General features: G+C 41.3%; 1 protein-coding gene across 7 annotated transcripts in view; it reads right to left on the reverse strand.

Annotated features, from left to right (window-relative positions):
* Positions 1–20,367, reverse strand: part of MYO3B (myosin IIIB) — a 395,071-nt gene that overhangs the window by 324,009 nt on the left and 50,695 nt on the right. For all 7 annotated transcript variants that reach the window (XM_089519779.1, XM_089519780.1, XM_089519778.1 and 4 more), the window contains 4 exons: positions 13,443–13,626; positions 12,220–12,354; positions 4,201–4,305; positions 3,810–3,909 (listed from right to left, as the gene is read on the reverse strand). In XM_089519779.1, coding sequence (XP_089375905.1) covers positions 3,810–3,909; positions 4,201–4,305; positions 12,220–12,354; positions 13,443–13,589 — 487 coding nt within the window. In that variant the 5' untranslated portion in view covers positions 13,590–13,626. The remainder of the gene's footprint in view (positions 1–3,809; positions 3,910–4,200; positions 4,306–12,219; positions 12,355–13,442; positions 13,627–20,367) is intronic.

The raw sequence follows: 20,367 nt of genomic DNA on the forward strand, positions 1-20,367 counted from the left end.
GAAAACAAAAATAATGACCATGGAGGAGCTACATAAATTCAGCCTAGACAATGAGGAAAATCTCCCTTACCTTGGATCAAACACTGATCAGAACAGAGACTGCAGTCAAGAAATAAGATGATTAGGAATGGGAAGGGTGGCTATGAAATAATTAGGACAAGGAATTATTCTTTAGAACTTAAAGAGTAAAGAGCACTAAAGTTATAATCATCCAAGCCATTGTATTCTACATCACCATGTACAGATATGAGAGCTGGACAATGAAGAAAGCAGCTAAAAAGAGAATCGACTCATTTGATATGTGATGCTAGAGAAGAATGCTAAGGATACTGTTGACTGTCAAATAACAAACAAATGAGTCCTTGAACAGATCGAGCCTGAACTCTCCCTGGAAGCCAAAATGATCAAATTGAGGTTGTCATACTTTGGCCACATCATTCCAAGATTCCTCTCCTCAAATGGTTAATTACTTTTTTAGTTGCAATTATTTGAAAATGCTTAACAGTTATTCCGTCTGACTTTTTGGAAAGTAACTAAGGTGGGATACAGACCACCCAAAAAGGGCGGTCTCCAGCCACCCTGGTTTGCACCGCGAGGGAGCCGCAGCTGCCAAACCACACGGCTCCGTCGCGAAACAAAAAGAACCTGCAAAAAGCCAGGAGCCCTGGTGGCGCAGTGGTTAAATGCCTGTACGGCAGCCACTCACCCAAAACCACAAGGTTGCAAGTTCAAGACCAGCAAAAGGGCTCAAGCTTGACTCAGGCTTGCATCCTTCTGAGGTCGCTAAAATGAGTACCCAGATTGTTGGGGGCAAATTAGCTTACAGTTGTAAACTGCTTAGACACTGCTTAGGTGGTATAAAGCGGTATATAAATGAAGCTTGTTTGTTTTGTTTTGTTTTAATTCTTGTAGTGTGCTTGTGACGCCACAATGCACCAATGGCACACTTATGGCGTCACAAGTGCACCGGGACATGTTGACAAATCACAAGTACACTGGGACGTGCGGATGCTTGGCATCCATCACGTCAAAATGGCAGCGCCCATGTAGACAGGGTGCCACCACTTTTCGCTCCCAGTATTTACTAAAGTTAGGGAGTGTGTGAAAGGTGTGCGCTTCCCAACCCTACTGCCGCCACCACCACACTACAAAATGGAGGTGTGTATCCCGCCTAAAATAGCTACTTTTTTTTAATGCCTAGCCTCTTGGTATAAAAAGCAGTCGCCCCAATGCAGGGGCAGACTGCTTTGCCGCTGTCAAGCAGCAAAAAACTACAAGCCCCAGAGTGCTCTGGGGCTTGTCCAGCTCCCGATTGGTTAAAGGGCCGGAAGGGGCGGCCCTTCTGGTCCAGGACACTCTAGGAGCCGGACTCGCTGGTGCGGGGCTTCCGGTCCTCCAAGGCTGCCCATTGGTGGGCTCGGCCTTGGGGGCGGGGCCCCACAATTTCACACAGAGGGGAGGGGCCGAACAGTATAAATTGCTGTTCGGAGGCCTCTCCGCCTCAGTCGGCGCTTGGCTCCGAACAGGGATGGAGCGAAGCATTGGAAGGGAGGTAGCCTTGAGCTTCTCCCGCCCGCCCACCGCTGTTTCAGGTGGTTTTTTGTCACAACTGTTCAGCAGCATAGGCCAGGATCTGAACGTTGGTGGTACCAGGGCTATGGAGTTCTGGTTTGGGAGTCACAAGGTACCTGGGGGTGATGAGCGAAGGCGTTTGGCCATTGCGGGGACCAGAACGCAGGTGCGCCTCCCGGTGACTAGGGGCTTTGTGAATTGGGGAACGCAAGGCATGGTTTGCGCTCAAGCGGTGTTCCTTAGCCCCTAGGTCATCCCAAGCACCGGGTAGGGACCCGGCTTTGGATAATCAAACAACAACGGGTTGTTTGATTGCACAGATCCCGACCTTATGCTTTGTGCCAACCCTACCAATGGTTTAATAAAGTTGTGGCCTTTCTCCCATGTTGGTGTTCTGTGGTTATTTTTTGACAGCACATACAAGGCAAAACACACTCTCCTCCTAGTCTGCCTTGTCATCACCTCAAAGCCCAAATCAAGCACAAACCAAATCTTGCACCAAGCACAAACCAAATCTTGTACTTCTCCCCAACTCCTGTAACTATAAAAATAACTTAGATAGGTGACAAACAGATGGTCCTTTTATGCCACCATTTGGGTGGCTTTGGGGCATGACATTTTGGTGCCCCATGTCCAGAAGCCTCCCAGAAGCCGCTCTGGACATTTACACATGGGCAACTTCATGACACTCTGGCAGCATGCCACTGGAGTGTCATGAGGCCAGCTTTGGCCTTCAGCAGGGTTGGAAAACCCCCATAATTATATCAGCTTGTTTTGTGGAAGGCCATGCAGGGAATCAAACTCATCACTCCTAGGAGTGAGTTTGATTCCCCAGTGAGCTCTCCACAAAAAAAGCTGTTAAATAGCTACACCATGAAAGGTGTGCAGGTATTGCCCCACCTGCTAGTTATTATCACAATGTAAAACTTTTGTTATAGGGTGAAGAGGAAGCTCTACCTTCCATCAGCTATTCAGAACGGGAAGGCCAAAGCTGGATTTAATTATCCCTCACTTCCCAAGGCTGGTCTTTATTACTGCCTATTAATTCAAAAAGACATGGATGCATAGCCACAGCTGCTGGGCTTGCGTTCCCCTGGATCAGCAGGATTACACTTTCCCTGCCTGGACTCCAAACTATTTCTTCAGTTACATGTTCACTTTTGTGCATTATTCCAACCCTCATACTCCTATTTTCACCTAAAGAAAAAAGTAAAGGTAAAGTAGGTGTAATGCTAAGGAGATTTCCACATACCAATTTCCCTGCCGGGATAGACACGTGTTGTAACTGTCACCGATGGATCTTATTGCACTGCCCTGTAGCCAGGCAGTAAGCAGCCCATATCCAACCTGGGCTTCTCCTGCAGCTTTTCAAGAATGGGAAAATCCTGTTCTTGCAAAACTACAGAAGAAGCCCAGGCTGGATATGGGCTGCCTACTACTTGGCTATGAGGCAGTGTGATAAGATCCATCAGTGATGGTTACAATGCGTGTCTATCCTGGTGGCAATTTGGCATGCGATTATCTCATTAGTGTCTATGTTTGGTAAATTAATTAAAGATGGAGAGGGAGGACAACAAAGGGAGTTATTTCCACATAATGTGAGTAGGGTGATTGTTTTCCTACCCAATCATTCTCCTCCCCCTGCAAAAATAGGGAGGGGGGGCTCCCCAACCTGACTGTGAGCAATAATTTAAAAGATCCCATTGGCAGTACAGGTAATGTAAAGTTTTAGCTCTGACGGCAAAATTACCCTTCATTTTAATCATACAGCTTTAATCACAACTTTAATCATACAGCGCTGTTCTTGAGTGCAAAGTTGTTTTTCAAAATTGCTATTTCTTGGCCCCTCATCTGATTAGCATTGTGAGCTTGAACCTTTTGCCCTCCATAATAAATATGAACAAAATTAACACAATTCACAAATTATAGGAACAGTGGGTTCAGTTCAGATCAGGACTCCTGAATGAGGCAAATAATCATTAAAGGCTCTATGCTAGGTTCTCATTCTAGATTGAATCCTCTGTACAGGTAATTCCTTTAAAAAAAAAAAAAAAAGCAGCCCTGCACTCATGGGGAATATAAAAAATGTTAGATAGCTTGGTCCTCAGATACCAAAAAGTCTCTGCTTCTTCGTGCTATCAAAAATAAAAACCATGGGCTAAAGAGCACAAGAAGGAAGGAAGGAAGGAAGGAAGGAAGGAAGGAAGGAAGGAAGGAAGGAAGCAAACTATTATTACCAAAGTCAACAAGCTTCACTCCTCCTTCTGTTGTCAGGAGAATGTTGTTCCCTTTGACATCTCGATGGATGATTCGATTGTTGTGCAAATGTTGCAAACCCTGAGTGTCAACAATAAGAAGAGATGAGAGTAATAAGGATGCTTAATTCCATATTTAAATATAATTCTCCTAATGTTAGAGATAATAATCAAGACAATCTGCACTTACACTACAGAAACATCTGCCCACTGTATTGCATCTTCAGAGCAACACACACACAGACAGACATCACATTGCTATAACAGCCTGTCTCTTTTACTGCCAGCAACACCATCGCTTATAAACGGAAAATGTATCCAGTGAGTGAATTGCACCCTCTGCTGTCATTAGAAGCTTAATGAACATCCTTACCAGGAGAGCACCATATAAGATGTATGAGATTATAGCTTCATCCAACCGTTGGCCACACTTCAGTAGGCCTTTGACAAGGTCTGTGACAGATCCTCCATTACACAGCTGTGAAAGGGGTGGGAGAGTAAGAATAAAGCAAAAAAAAGGAAAAAGTCTTTTATTCAACAAAATCGTTCAGTTTGCAAACGTCTGCAGGGATCTATCAGTTCTACCTGGACAGTAAGCACATTCAGAAGAATTCAGCTTTAACCATATCCAACAAGAACAATCTGGAAGGTTGTGAACTTCAGAGGCTTTCCATGCTCATCTGTGCAAGGAGAAAGGTCACACAGATATAAGCTTTCCTCTCTGCATGCGGCACACAGTATTTCTTTTCATGAAAGAGAGTAAGAATAACTTGCATTTCTACAGCTTAGGGGCCTTCTAGGGCAATAATTTGGCTAAAAATAAGATGTTTGCACGCATCACTTATTTTCTTTAGAGTGGAGTTCTGTCTTTTTTCATTCGCAGAAGTGGTGGGCACAAAAGAGATTTGAAGGCCACATTCTGCCCACATCTTTCCTAGGTCATGTCCAATCACTCCAGGACACACACACACACACACACGTTGTTATCGTAAACTAAGTATACTATCGTGTACTGACTAAGTGCTATCGTATACTGACTAAGGCATTCTGGGAACTGTAGACAGAAAAGTAATGTTTCCAGTGTCTGTCAGGAACACAAAAAGGTGCCTTCTATCAGATCAGACTATGGAGATTATCGCACTGCGTTCTGAGACCGTTCTCATCACGTGATGAGAACGGAACGCATTTGAGTATACCGCACGTATGTGTTCCAATCGGGTTCTCAGAACGTTTAAATGTGTTCCAAATGTGTTCCAGGAGGGTACAGATATGAATGTGTTCCCAGAGAGCTGAAACGTGATGAGAACGTTCCAACAGAGGTGTGTGCGATATTCTTATCTGTTCTCAAATCCGTTCTCTCATTCCTCCGTCTCCTGATTGGCTGAAAGAATGACAGGCAGGGAGGGAGGCAGGCAGGCGAGCGACTGCAGTGAGGGAAGGTGTGTGTGTGTGAGGGGGGAAAGAAGGAGGGAGGGAAGGGAGGAAAGTTGGGACAAGTGAGAGAAGAGGAAAGAAGGGAAAGAGAGAGAAAGAGAGAGGGAAACGGGGGGGGCCAGAGCAGAGAGCAAGAGGGAGAGGGTCTGGCTGCTTCTGCGGGGGCCTCTAGTGTTATGTCCAGCGGGGCTCCTGTGCTGGCAGCCTGCAGGAGGCAAGGATGGCAGGGATGCCCAGGACCTTCTCCTCCTTCCCTCCAGGAAGGAACCCACAAAAGCTCCTCTGTTTGGAGCAACACACAAAAGCAAGCAAACAACTCCCAGAATTCCATAGCAAAGAGCCAGACAAGAATTAAAGCGGGGAGGGAAGCTCACAGGCCCCACCTGGAATATTGTGTCCAGTTCTGGGCACCACAATTCAAAAAGGAGCATGTCCAAAGGAGGGCGACTAAAATGGTGAAAGGTCTGGAAACCATGCCCTACAAGAAACGACTTAGGGAGCTGGGGATGTTTAGCCTGGAGAAGAGAAGATTAAGAGGTGATATGATAGCCCTGTTTAAATATTTGAAGGGATGTCACATTGATGAGGGAGCAAGCTTGTTTTCTGCTGCTCCAGAGACTAGGACCCGGAGCAATGGATGCAAGCTCCAGGAAAAGAGATCCCACTTCAATATTAGGAGGAACTTCCTGAGAGTAAGGGCTGTTCGACAGTGGAACACACTCTTTCCTCAGAGTGTAGTGGAGTCTCCTTCCTTGGAGGTCTTTAAGCAGAGGCTGGATGGCCATCTGTTGGGGATGCTTTGATTGTGATTTCCTGCATGGCAGAATGGGGTTGGACTGGATGGCCCTTGTGGTCTCTTCCAACTCTATGATTCTATGATTCTATGAAGGCACACATTACATGCGCACACACACAGGAGGCAAAAGGCTGACAAGCAGCCAAAATGGGGAATTGGGATGACAGCAGAGGACTCTTCTTTTCTAACCGGTTTAAAGAGCTGCTATGGCTGCCGGGGCTCTGCCCTTGGCCCAGTCCCCTCCCTGGCAACTTGCTTTTCTTCGGCTTGAAGAGACCTGCATGGAGCTCCTCCTTCTTCCCAGCCTTGCAAAGGAGGTTTGGGATGTAACTTGCAAGGCTCATCTCTCCCCATTTCTCTTTCTCCCTGCCTTCCTCCCGATCCCTCCTTCTTCCCTCCCTTCCCTCCCTCCTCCTTTCCCCCCTCTCTCTCTCACACACACCCCTTCCCTCACTGCAGTCGCTCGCCTGCCTGCTTCACTGCCTCCCTGCCTGTCATTCTTTCAGCCAATCAGGAGACGGAGGCGGCCTTGGTGGAATATGTTCTCGGAACGGTTTCAGGAATCGCTGTGCGGTAAAATGCAGTTCTGATCACGTTCTAGTTTACTAATGCAGTAATATCTGTTCCAGGAACGTTCTCATCACGTGATGATAGGAACGTTCTCAGAACACAGTGCGATAATCTCCTATTTCTACATCTAAACCATTACAATATTGTAACTTTGCAGCAACTTACTGAGGTGTCAGACAGAGGTCCAGAGGAGGAATAAGGAATTGAACCAACAAATTCTGTCACTGAATTTTAGTAGACAATTCAACTAGACAAAACTGTTTTTTAACAGAAAAGTTTTATTATTTTTAATTATTTTTTAAAACATCTGTATCTAATAGCACAAATACAAAGTTTTTAAATTCTTGTGTGCCTATGGTGTAGTGGTTTGAGCATTGGACTTTGATGCTGGAAACTCTAGAGAACAGGGATCAAATCTTCACTTAGCCATGGAAACCCACTGGATGACCTTGGGCAAGTCAGACACTCTCAGCCCGAGAAAACCCCATGACAGGCTTGCCTTAGGGTCATCATAAGTTGGAAAAGAATTGAAGGCATGCAACAGCAATGTCTGGCTTTCCCAAAATTGGATTTATGTGAGGGAAAATCCAGGCATTGGGGCAAGAAAGTGGAGGTGGGAGAGAACCAGGCCAATGAACATGATAAATGGCAGCAAAGATCGGAATTCTTTCAAACCTTTGCTCTATCAGTGCTTCTGCTAACAAGATATATAAAAATGACTGAAGACCTAGCTCTCTGTATTCAGGTTTTATGGCTCATTCTGCCAACAACTGAGAAGAAATATTCTAATCTAGAAAAACACAGCTTCTTGCATTTTCCCCACTAACAACTTTCCCGAAGTTAAAATGAAGGAAGAAAAAAACAATTAAAATCAAAAACTTTCTAAATGAGTTTTCACCTGCATTTTTAGTGCATCACCCTTGTATGTCTGGCGGGTATTGTGCCATAGCCCTTCTATTTCTCTTTCATCCTTTATTATATTTATCAGTGGACCATTTGGGATATAACAACCCCTAGTTTCAGACTGAACAGTACTGCTCTGTAAAGCTCCTCTGACAGTATGGTTCACTACTAGATCCACAATGACACATTTAAGATGAGGCATCAGCACTCCTCCATCTAATAGCACACTTGGGTCATGCTGACTACTGACAGAGCTGGAAGCAAAATGGGAATACTCAGAAATTAGAGGAGGCTATCAGCATGCTAAGAGAACAATAACATTTATAAAAGTGCACAATTCCCTGTTCTACCCACTACCTTCTGCTCTGAGCAAGAACTGGCTACAATTTCAGGACGCCACAAGACTGATATCAAAAACAGATACACCTCACTTACTATGAGATAAATTTTATTGTTGGCAAATGATGCTGCAGGTAGTCAACAGCATATAAGTATCCAGTTCTTTAACAGATGTGTTCCAGTTTCCAGTTATGTCCACTATGGGGTATGTCTTAATAATCAAAATAGGCTCCAGGAATTCATTTTGCCTTCCTGAATATCCTAAGGATACCATACTACTAGCACAAAGCATCACAGACCTAGAGCAATTACTAAAGAAGGTCAAGGAAGAAAGGGCAAAGGCATGCTTACTGCTGAACATAAAAACAAATCATCCTAGACAATTAGGAAATAAAAATAATAAAAGCGTTCTCATACCTGGGATCAAATATTGATCAGAACAAGGACTGCAGTCAAGAAATCAGAAAAAGACTAAGAATGGGGAGGGCAGTTATGAAAGAACTAGAAACGATCCTAAAGAGCAAAAATGTATAACTGAGCACAAAAATTAGTCTCATACAAACCATTATATCGCCTGTTACCATGTGTGGATGTGAGAGCTGGACAGTTAAGAGAGAAAATAGGAAGAAAATCAATTCATTCAAGATGTGGACCTGGAGAAAAGTGCTGAGGATTCTGTGAACAACCAAAAAGACAAGTAAATAGGTCCTAGAACAGATCAAGCAGGAAATCTCCCTGTAAACCAAGATGACAAAACTGAGACTGTCATACTTTGGTCACATCATGAGAAGGCATGGCTCAATGGGGAAAAAAACAATAATGCTAGGAAAGGTGGAGAATAGTAGAAAGAGAGGAAGGCCACATGCTAGATGGATGGATTCTATTAAAGAGGCCACAGGTATGAACTTACAGGAATTAAGCAGAGCAGTGGAGGAGAGGGAGTCTTGGAATTGTCACTCCCACAGGGTCGCCATGAGTTAAGATTGACCCAAGGGTGGTTAACAATAAAAACCAAATCCTGCCTGATCTTGGAAACTAAGCAAGGTCAGCCCTAGTTAGTACCTGAATGGGAGACTGTCAATGAACATCTGGGACTGTTGGCTACATTTCAGAGAAATGAACTGACAAAACCACCGCTGAGTGTTACTTGCCAAAGAAAACTCTGTGGAATTCATGGTGCCACCATAGGTAAACAGAAGGCACATGCCCACGCACACACACACACACACTAAGGTGGCAACAGGTAGCCCACCAAATAATGTTGGACTGCATTTCCTATCTAATATGAACAATAGTGAGGAAAGATAGGAGTTGTAATCCAGCGCCATCTGTCAGGCCACAAGTTGCCCATTCTAGGTTTAGGTAACAGGAACTCAGTCGTAGGTGACCCAAGTATTCATTATGATTATAAGTGAGAAATATATCAATAGGAGAAATATATCATTCATAATTAATAAGCCTGAAGATATATGCTGAAGGGAAATGAGCACTTTTTAAAAAATAACTTTTAATTATTCCAGAAGTTAGCCACATCACAAAGAATATATGATTTCATCAAAGAAACAGTCATGAAAGCATTTGAGCCCTTTGTATAGAATTTCTTTCATTGAATTTAAGAGTTATAAATAGCAACTGCTGCATGCGGACAAAACTGCTATGCAAATGCTGAAGTACAGGATATTTCAGATAGGTTAATAATGCTAACATTTTACCCTTTTTTTCCTCTGGCTAGATGACTGCAATCCACAAAGGAGTATTCCTCAAGGTCAAAGCAGGTGTGATGCAGGGGACACAGGAGCAGACTTGGTTGGTTGTTAGGGTTTTTTAAAAAGGTCAAAGCAGCCCCAGGGCAACCAAGGAAGTGCTGCCAGAGGCTGGGATGTTTATTTAATACTTCCCCTTCTACCATGTTTTCCTGCTCTAAATTAAAAGAAGCGGGTAGACTTCAGGTTTGCAGGGTCTAGTTTCTTATTTTTTCCTCCCTCCTAAAATTCTATAGACCACTAACTGAAGCCTGGTTGAAAAGTTGAAAAGTGAATTGATAATTTAGTTGTTCTGAGCCTAAAACTCAAAATCTGTAAGAACTAAAAACTACACTCGTCCCTCCACATTTGCGACTTTGACTTTTGAGGATTTGATTATTCACAGATTTTATTAATATGTTCTGTCTAGGACTATCTAGGTCCTCCAGCGCAACTCTATGGTCAACTTTAACCAAAGGGTGCAGTGAAGGACCTAGAGATTCTTAGAGAGAACACTCCACTCAGCATTTGTAGCTCCTCCAGCGCAATTCTATAGTCAGTGTCTGGCAGATGTTGACCACAGAGTTGCACTGGAGGACCTAGAGATTCCTAGAGAGGTGTTCTCTCAGGTAAAAACATAGTGTTTTTGTTATTTGCGTTTTTTCCACATTCACAGGGGTCCTGTGCCCCTAACCTCAGCAAATGTGGAAGGCGAGTGTAAATTGATAATTTGGCTATTCTGAGCCCAAAATCTGTGAGAAGTGAACGGAACTGAACAAAACTGAATGGAATTCACAATCCTTTGCACATAACAACCCCAATATTTCAATCTGTTGTAATTCCAGCAGTGTCACTTAGTATGGGAAGGTTGTTGCTATTTTTAAACAATTAGGATAAAAATGCGCAGAGATCTGCAAATCATCCAGATATTTACCTGTAGGAAAGGTAGAAGGCAGCACAAAGAAAGGAAGATTGCATGCCAGATGGACAGACTCAATCAGGAAGATTATGGGCCCAAATTTACAGGACCAAAACAGAGCAAAAGAGGACAGGGTTTTTTGGAGCTCTCTCATCCACAAGGTCACCATGAATCGAGGCTGACTCAAAGACAGTTTAACACACACACACAGCAATCTCTCTCCTGCCTGCTGCTAATTTGAATCCCCAATGCTGCTATCTACCCCACAAAGGAATTTATTCACAGGTCAAACAGGAGCTTTGAGTGGAAAGTTAGGAACAGAGGAATGGTCCAGAAAAAAGGCTTTTAAAAATCCTTTCCCTACCACTAAGTGCCCACTGAGATTTGCTCTCCTTCTCCCCATTACCTTATATACAGTGGCATAGTAAAATGGCATCCTGTATATAAAACAGCAAAATCAAGGTTTGCTTTTTGGAGTGTGTGTGTGTGAGGGAGGGAGGGAGGGAGGGAGGGAGGGAGGGAGGGAGAATATATGCAAACTGTTGTTGGTTGAACCTGTGGATGCAAAATCTGTGCATGCAGCAGGCCATCTGTAATTGTGTAGCATAAACAGCCTACTGTCTTTCTTTAGATTCTCATTCAGTAAATCCTTACAGTACACATACACAGAAATAATACTGTTTCCAGATTCTGAGCACTGACAATTTGGAGTGGTAATTTATTTTTTAATTTTCTGTGTGAAATGCAACACAGTACCATTTCAGATGAATGTTACAACCAATATGGAAGCTATCTATAGAAAATCTTTCTGTATATGTTTAGGGCTAGTTGAAATGTTATAATTTTAAAACTTGGATCCAGAGACAGGGTGATCAAGAGAGCAAGTGGATCCAGAGAAAGACTGAGAGATCAACTGGAGAGGGAGATGGGTCTTTATACAGAGGCTGACTGTCGGGGATGCTTTGATTGTGATTTCCTGCATGGCATGGGGTTGGACTGGATGGCCCTTGTGGTCTCTTCCAACTCTATGATTCTATGACATTATCGCATTACTAATAAACCCGATTTACCTCTTCTGAGCTACATTTGAATTTGGGATGCAGTAGGGTATTACTGCATGGATTTTGCCAACATTGTCACCTCCTGACTGCATCCAGGCTAAAATCTGGTTAAAATCTGCCCTCAACCAGCCGCTTTTCACTTTTGGGAGCTTCGCAGCTTTGCAAATCGGCCAGCTGAGGACTGATTTTAGCCGGATTTTTGCCTGGATGGAGTCAGGAGGCAGAAATGGTGGCAAAATCCATGCAATTATACCTGGCTGCATCCCAAATTTGAATGTAACTTGGAAGAGGTAAATAGGGTTTATTACTAATGTGGTAATCTCCAGAGAGAGAGGGAGGAAGACTATCTGGATCCAGAAACAGGCAGATGGAGAGATAGGCAGATTAACAGACCAACTCGATCTAGAAACATTTACTTCTAACTAAAGTCCCCTTGATGCAATGTATACATGACAGGGGGCCATGCATTTACAGGGCAGCAGGTGTCTCTGATAACATACCTGCTTTCCTGTACCCAATATCCATGTGATAAGAATGGACATTTGTTGGATCTCTCATACACATACACTGTCCCCTCCCACAAATGTTGGCACCATTAATGAAAAATTAGTGATCCAAAGTATCTTACCTCAAGCACAAGCCAGAGCTGTCCACCCACATATTGATCTGCTTTGTAAAACATTCCATAAAATTTAACAACATTGGGATGGTTAGGAAGAAATTGTAAGATATTGTATTCCGCTTCAATTTCCTCATCCACGTCCTAAAATGGAGACACACTGATATCAGGGGTTTTTTTTTTTATAAATATCACAGCCTTATCACTGCAAGTTTCTGTGGGGAAAGATGTATTGAAGCTTTCAGATCAAAGAGTCTGATTCACTCAGAGAGAAAATAAATATACAACATAGCAAGTGTCATCTTGGTTGCAGGGAGGCAACTTAAATCTCACTGAAGTCAAACACTGTGCAGGATTGTGTGAGCTGGCAGAGCATGACAGAGCATATTTCCATGATCTGGGATAGCCTGTGGCCTTTTATTATAGACAGATGATGTGAAATGCATGGACTTTTATTGCAGTACGGGGAGTCCTGCAGATGCTAGCTATTGTTGAGTAACTTCTTGCCCCTTCTGATCACAGAGATGCATTTCAATTTGTAAAAGCAAATAATGTTTCATTTAGTTCTCTGTACTGAACAAATTGCCAAATCTCAGCTAGCAAGCTAGATCTTGCCTCTTTGCACAAGATACAGGAACGTTGTCTATGGCTACAGCTCTGCCTTATAATTATGTGGTTCGAAGACTGTATATTGGCATTCATTTGGGGCTAAAAGACATACAAAACTCTTGGTTTTGTTTGCTTTTCTTTCTCAGAAATTCCTCAAAATTTAAATTGTGGCCTTGTTCTGTGTTCATTTGCAATACATTATTTTGGCACACATTTCACTAATACACACATTTTTAATTCATACTTCCACTTACACACATTTTCAAATATTCACATGTTTAGTTGGGTGCATTTACTTGCATACAGTGCAAAACAACAATAATTGATATTTATATTTACCTTATGATCATAGAAAGATACCTGTATTAATTGGTTAATAGTTTCACAAACCTTGAAACAGATGCATTTGTAAAGGTTTTTTCTCAATGTGAATAAATGTTCCATTGCAGCTTGGGGCCAAATACAGTACTGAAACTGCTACTATTCTTTCCCTTATTCAGATATACAATCCCTGAATGTTCACTCAAAAACTCTTTCATGTTGTCTAATTCCTGAATATCAACTTCATACACATTCGTGCATGCAATGCACAAGCAGCTTTTTAAAACATTGTCTTTACTTACATTGATAGGGTCTAAAATCTTCACTGCTGCTAGACTCCCATCCTTTTTATTAGTCACTTTATAGACTTTACCATATGTTCCTTTTCCAATAGTCTCAATTATTTCCCAAGTGTCTGAGGGATCAGGTAAAGACTCCAGTCCAATCATATTCTGATTATACTGAAACAATCCATAGAGTGGCTTCCTAAGGGAAAGGTAAGAAATACGTTTATTTGGCAAGTCATAACCATCTCATCCCATCAAGATATCTTAGTGGCTTTACTGAAAGTTGTCAGAAAATAAACTGTTAATTTAACAGGTTTTTGCGACTCAGGAAACTAATGCATGATGACATCTCCAAGGAGGTTCAATCCAGATTCCATTTCTAAATCCTACAGCACAGGCATGTGGAAATCTTCTAAATTTTTAATAAAGTTCCTTCTAAAGCCATTTTCACTTCCAACAAACCTTTCTCCATTACTGTACTTTATGCAAGCAACTTCCTACCTAAATGTGAAAAATGAATAACATTCAATTAAATATGAACACCAACACCTGGGGGTGGAGTTGACCACTTTAAATCCCAACTGTTAACACAGATTCTTGACCAATCTGTTGCAGGATCAGGGGTTTTACTACCTGTATGTAGGAGCTTGCTTATTTTCAATAGCACTGCTTGTACATTTGTAAAGGAAGGAGATACTAGATAAATGTCATGTGCATGCATGCATAGCTCTCTCTCTCTCAAAGAAAACTGAACCCTGTAGCATTGATAATGGATTTTTCATTGCTCACAGAAATGGAAAACACTCAAAGAGTAAAAATATAATCATTTGATACCAAATCCAGCTCCAACACCTGCCTTTTGCCTGTTACAGGAAGACAGGAATGGACTGATTCATGTATTTTTCTATTAATGCAGCTTTGGGTGCCTGTAGAAGATGCTAATTTGGAGATTCTCTTGATGAACACAACTTCTCCCTAATAGAGTATGCCTTTTAGCAAAGAACATGGTCAGACATTTATAGACACCAATATTTGCATTTCTAAATATTCCAAACTTATTCTTTGCCATCTCCTTTCTTTCCCTTCCTACTCTAATGATTTGGCCAAACATTAACTAAGTGCTTGCAAGATCATTTGAAGAACATGTGGTCAGATTCCTCCAGATTAATTTGTGTTTCTTTCTCAGTTGCCCAGCTTCATAGGAATAACTTTACTTGTTTTAATGTCTTTTTTACTTCCCCAGGATCAAAAGAGAACTAAGCCATGCTACAGCATCCTAGGTATCTCCTTCAACTACAAGTTGGTTTCTTTCTACATAGTGTTTTTATACAACTTTCTTCTAATGTTATAAGTATATCCTGTTAAGGCAGAACTGTTTTATAGTTTCATACTATTTGCCTTGGTTCCGTCATAATGAATCCTAGGATGTTTGGTTTGATGAAGTACTTGAAATTCTCTGCTACAGACCTCTAGCCCATCCTCCCTCCTCAAACTACATTCCCCAAGGTATTGTGAGTGCCTGCCTCAATTACTAAACTGATAAAATTATGAAACACTCTCTTTTCAAGGTACATTCTAAGTACCTCACCTATCTCCAAAAGTTTAGGATGGAGCCATGACAATTATAGTGGTATGACACTGACATAACTGTGTATACACCCCAAAGAAAAGAACCTCTAAAAAGAAGGAAACACACAAACAAAATTAACAAAACGTTTAAATGCAACAAATATGTAATACCATCAATAACGTATCTTGATTTCAGTACAACCTTTGACAAGCTCCCCCATAATGCAAAAAAAAAAAAAAAAAAGCTTGTAAAATGTAGGCTAGACAATGAGACTCTTAGATGTAATTGGCTGACTGACTGAACCCAAAAGGCCTTCAGAAATGGTTCCCCCTCATCCTGGAGAGAAGTGGCTAGTGGGGTTGTGTTCTGGGCCCAGTGCTATTCAACACATTTATCAAAGATTATCACACAGAGACAAGATAGGGACGGGATTGCTCCCCCATCTTTATCGCATCCATGACAGCAATCGCGCAAAAGTCTTTCATAACATGGCACTGATCCTGTCATTATCCTATCATTGAAGTGGCATTGCATTAACACGAACTCCAATTATGCAAAATGCCGGGCAATGCCACTTCAATGATGGCAGGACAATGACAGGATCAGTGCGATGTCATAGGAAAGTATTTCGTGCAATCACTGTCACCTGCGCTTTTCAGATGAGACAATGTCTGGATAAGCACAATGTCATCTGAAAGTCCTTTCCGCAATAACACAGGAAAGACGGGACAATGACGTCCTGTCCCCCGTGTGATAATCTCCAATGACTTGAAGAGAAATAGAGACCATGTTTATCAAATTTGCAGATGACACTAAATTAAAAGGGGTTGAAAATATTCCAGAGGACTGGATCAGAATCCAAAATGATGTTAACAGATGAAAAAGCTGGGCCAGAACTAACAAAATGAATTTTAACAGGGAGAAATATAGGATACTACACTTGGGCAATAAAAATGAAATGCACAGGATGGGGGGACACCTTGCTTAATGGCAGTACATCAGTAAAGGATCTAGGAGTCTTAGTGGACAACAGGTTGAACATGAGTCAGCAATGTGATGCAGCCAATGCAATTCTAGGCTGAATTAATAGGAGTATACTGTGGACAAAGGGAGGTAATAGTACCACCCTATTCTGCTTTGGTCAGACCTCACCTGGAATACTGTGTCCAGGTCTGGGCACCCACAATTCAAGAAGGATGTGGACAAAGTGGAGTCCAGAGTGTGTCCAGAGGAGGGTGATCAAAATGATGAAAGGTCTAGAAAACATGCCCTATGATGAGCATCTTAGAGAGCTGGGTATGTTTAGCCTGGAGAAGAGAAGGTTAAGGGGTGACATGATAGCTGTGTTTAAATAATTGAAAGGATGTCATAATGAAGAAGTAGCAAGCCTATTTCTGCTGCTCCAGAAACTAGAACATGAAGCAATGGAATCAGGCTACAGAAAAAGTTTCCTCCTAAATATTAGGAAAGACTTCCTGATGGTAAGAGCTGTTTGACAGTGGAATATATTGCTTCTGAGTATGGTGGATTCTCTTTCTTCGGAGGTTTTTAAACAGAGGCTGACTGGCCATCTGTCAGGAGTGCTTTGATAGTGTGTTCCTGCATGGCAGGCCCTTGTGGTCTCTTCCAACTCTATGATTCCTTAAAATAAAAAATGCATATAATTACTACAGAACACTGAATTATAACGATCTATACACAATCTATGCATAATGTAAGGCTATATACATATAAGAACATATAGGAACATAGTTCTGTTTATAACACAATGTTATAAATAAAGCTTCAAATTAAGAATGTAGTCTCAAACTTTCCAGATATAATGGCTCTATGATCAAGTTGAAACCCCACAGATATCACAATCAGTTCTAATTCACAAACTGGTTAGATGTATAGACAAAATTGCAATCCCCAAATAGTCTGTATACCACAAGAGTACTAATATCCATATGAGAAAACTACTCCCAGGATTATGAAGTCATTTCAAGAAATCTTTGTCAATAAGAAGGAGCAATTTCAATTTCCAAGCAACTTTCCAGTGACCAACAGGCAAAAACATACTGGTCTCCAATAATTCTAAATCATGTAAGATGTAATAATATTTGGAAAAATAATAAAAGACAAACATGACTGGATGTAAGATAAATTTATAACCTAGAGAACATTGCATCACGTACTGATGCTTTCAATGCACTTTCAATTCAATGCACTAGCGCTAGTCTACATGTAAGTGTATTATGGGAATTGCTGCTTACTTTTACACATTTGCATTGACAGTTAATTGTCTTCTCTGTCCTGTGCAAATTTGAATCTATTCACTACTATGCCACTGAAAATGTGCAGCCCTTCAAATCCATGTGAAGCAGCCAGACAGCCATATATGCGATAATAATTCCTGCAGATACTTCAGGAAAAACTGTGTAATGTTTTTCTGTGGAGTTTAAGGAGTTTTGGGGGGAGGGGTCCTGCAAAAAGCCCAAACTCCTGTGAATTGCCTATGGCCCCTTCACATTCTATGCAACTGGAATGAGAAGTATTTTAATCTTGTAGACAAGTCTGTTGATGTGTGGGAGCTACCAATTACTGTATAAAAAGCCAGTCACAGAGTTGTATTGTATTCTCTGTACTGTATTCTCTGGTGCTTACATGTACTTTATATATGATGTTATTACACCCTTTTTACATTTAAATTTGTGTGTTTATTTTGTTTGAGGCATGCATCTCCTTCTTTCTTTTGGATCCTTTTCTTTGGGGGTTCTTTTTGGAGACTCTTCCGTCTTTGTTTTTTGCCTTTTATAATCATGTATGCACCTTGAATCATAAAGGTTTAACTATTTCAGTTCCTATTTGCTACCTTAGAGATGTTATCATGAAAGGTCAAACAAACAAGAAGAAGAGAACTTGAACTGTTTCAGTCCAGACATATTAGAATGAGTTGCTGGCTGTCATCACAGCAGCTAGAATGCTCAAAAAGTGATCCACAACACTCTGTGGATTCAGCAAAACATCATTTTTCATTGTGCCTTCACCATGTGGGGCAACCGATGATAAATATGTTGTTCCTTTTTTGAAGTGTAAATTTTCATTATTTTCTTCCCTTCTTTAGGAATGAATCCCTGTATAAATTCTACAAAATTTGAAGTATCAGTTTCCTTGAGTCGAGGGTAGGCAAATGTCAGAGGCTGGAGGTGCTTAGCATTAGCTCTCCTGGAGATCTCAGGAGGCTGCACAGACCCCTTTAAAAAAACCTCAAAAATGTTTGCCTCTGTGGGCATAGAGAGTATTTTTGCTATATTTGGGGGTCTCTAGGCCATTTTAGGTAAAAACCATCCCTTTTTTTTACAATAGGAAGTGACTCAGAATTCTTTTAAAAAACAATCCCTGAAGGGAAGTGGGAACAACAAAAATGCTCTGGAGCACCCTTTGTGCACCCCTACAATAACCATAATTTAGCATCACAAGGACATAAAGATTAGCAGCATGTTACATTTAATTTTTTTTTAAAAAAAAGGTGTATCAAAATTCCTAGAGATGCTCCACCTCATCCAAGAGCAGCAAGTTAAGAACAGTGAGATATATATATATATATATATATATATATATATATATATATATCAATCAATCAATCAATTGAATTCAGTCCAGGGGTGTGAATTACATGGGCCTCCTGCTGTTGTTGGAATCCAGCTTTTAGCATTCTTCACCATTGGTTCTGTTGATTAGGGATGCTGGGGGCTGCAGTCTGGCAATATCTGGAATGCCACATGCTTTCTACCCCTGGCTTAGACCATAGTTTCCAGATATGGGGATACTATAACAAATTTCTATAAAATATTTTTGTTCTTCCATTAAAGAGAAATGCTTGACAAAATAAAATTTAAAACATTAATTTATTTTATTTATATCCTGCCTTTGTGCTAAGAGAAAGAGGAAACTTCAAGAGAATCTCACATTCTTAATAATCCTAGATACTAAAGTGACAGTAGAGGATCATACATAAAATGAACAGTAAAGATAAAGCAAGTAAGATAGTGCCAACTTCAATGACATCATCCTGATGAAGAGTGTAACTGGCAATATTCCCGGAATCAAATGCATTATCTTGATAATAGCATTCTACAGAAGCCATATTTCTGTTAAAGATACAGCAAACTGAAAGCAGGGTTCCCCTGAAACATCCATCATTGAGTGACCTAGATTTGCCAGTAGCAAATCTAGATCTACTTCACTAAGTGGAGACACTAACTAACCTACAGGCCCCTGTAGCATTGCTTGAGGTTGTGATGAAGAACATCTCAATGGGCAAAAAGCAATATGGCGTCAGCAGATTTCTGCTTGTGTGGTGTGGGCTGCTTAGTCCTTTCTTCTCTGTGGATTCCCACACACACACACATTTGCTCCAGACATCCATCCAACCTTCCAAAACAAATTTTGAGGAGATTAATCACCTTCCTTGTTCCACTGACAGAAGCTATTCTTGAATGGGAGTTGTTGATTGGATTTTCTCTGAAGATGCCAGCCACAGATGCTGGCAAAACGTCAGGAATAAACTCTTCTAGAACAGCCCGAAAAGCCCACAAAAAAAAAAGTATCCAGGGGTAGCTGTGCTGATCATAAGCAAAGTACAATAACATCCAAAATCCACAAAATAGTGATACATTGGACCCTTGTTATACTGTGGGGTTTGGTTCCAAGATCCTCCATGAATAACAAAATCCGTGTATGCTCAAATCCCATTAAATATAATGACATAGCAAAATGGTGTCCCTTATAAAAAAAAATGGAAAATCAAGGTTTGATATTTGAAATTTATACTTTATTTGAACATTTTCAAACCGTGTATGCTTGAATCCGTGTATAAAAAATCCGTGTATAAGAAGGGCCGACTGTATCTTTATGGGACCAACCAAAATACACAATATACATGTTGCAAGCTTTCGAAGCTCCACTGGCTTGTTCATCAGACAAAGTTGTTAAAAATCAGAAAGAAAGAAAAACTGATGATGTTAGTCATAGGCCTGCATTTTGTAGTGCTTGTTGTTCTCAGTTCAGATAGTAAGGAAGGGTATTCATACAGACAGGCCAAACCAGGACAACTGGAGAGCATGTAATAAGGTAGTGAACTACAGGAACACCAATTTATCAAGGGCAAACCGTGTCCAGGTTCCTGCTTCACTATTGCTCCCAGCAGCAGTAAAGCAAACCACAGAACTTTGGCCTGTGTCCTGTTTGTTGTGATATCTTGACCCAGTAACAAGTAATAACTTACTCCCCAATAAGAGCAAAACAACCTAGAGAAAGGAGCCATCTAACATAATCGGGATTCTCCCTCTGGCAGCAATGGGAGGGGAAATGCACTTGAGAACAGAC

This window comes from Sceloporus occidentalis, unplaced genomic scaffold (assembly GCF_023333645.1).
Source record: "Sceloporus occidentalis isolate IW3139 unplaced genomic scaffold, rSceOcc1.0.p SCAF_4, whole genome shotgun sequence".
NCBI lineage: Eukaryota > Metazoa > Chordata > Lepidosauria > Squamata > Phrynosomatidae > Sceloporus > Sceloporus occidentalis.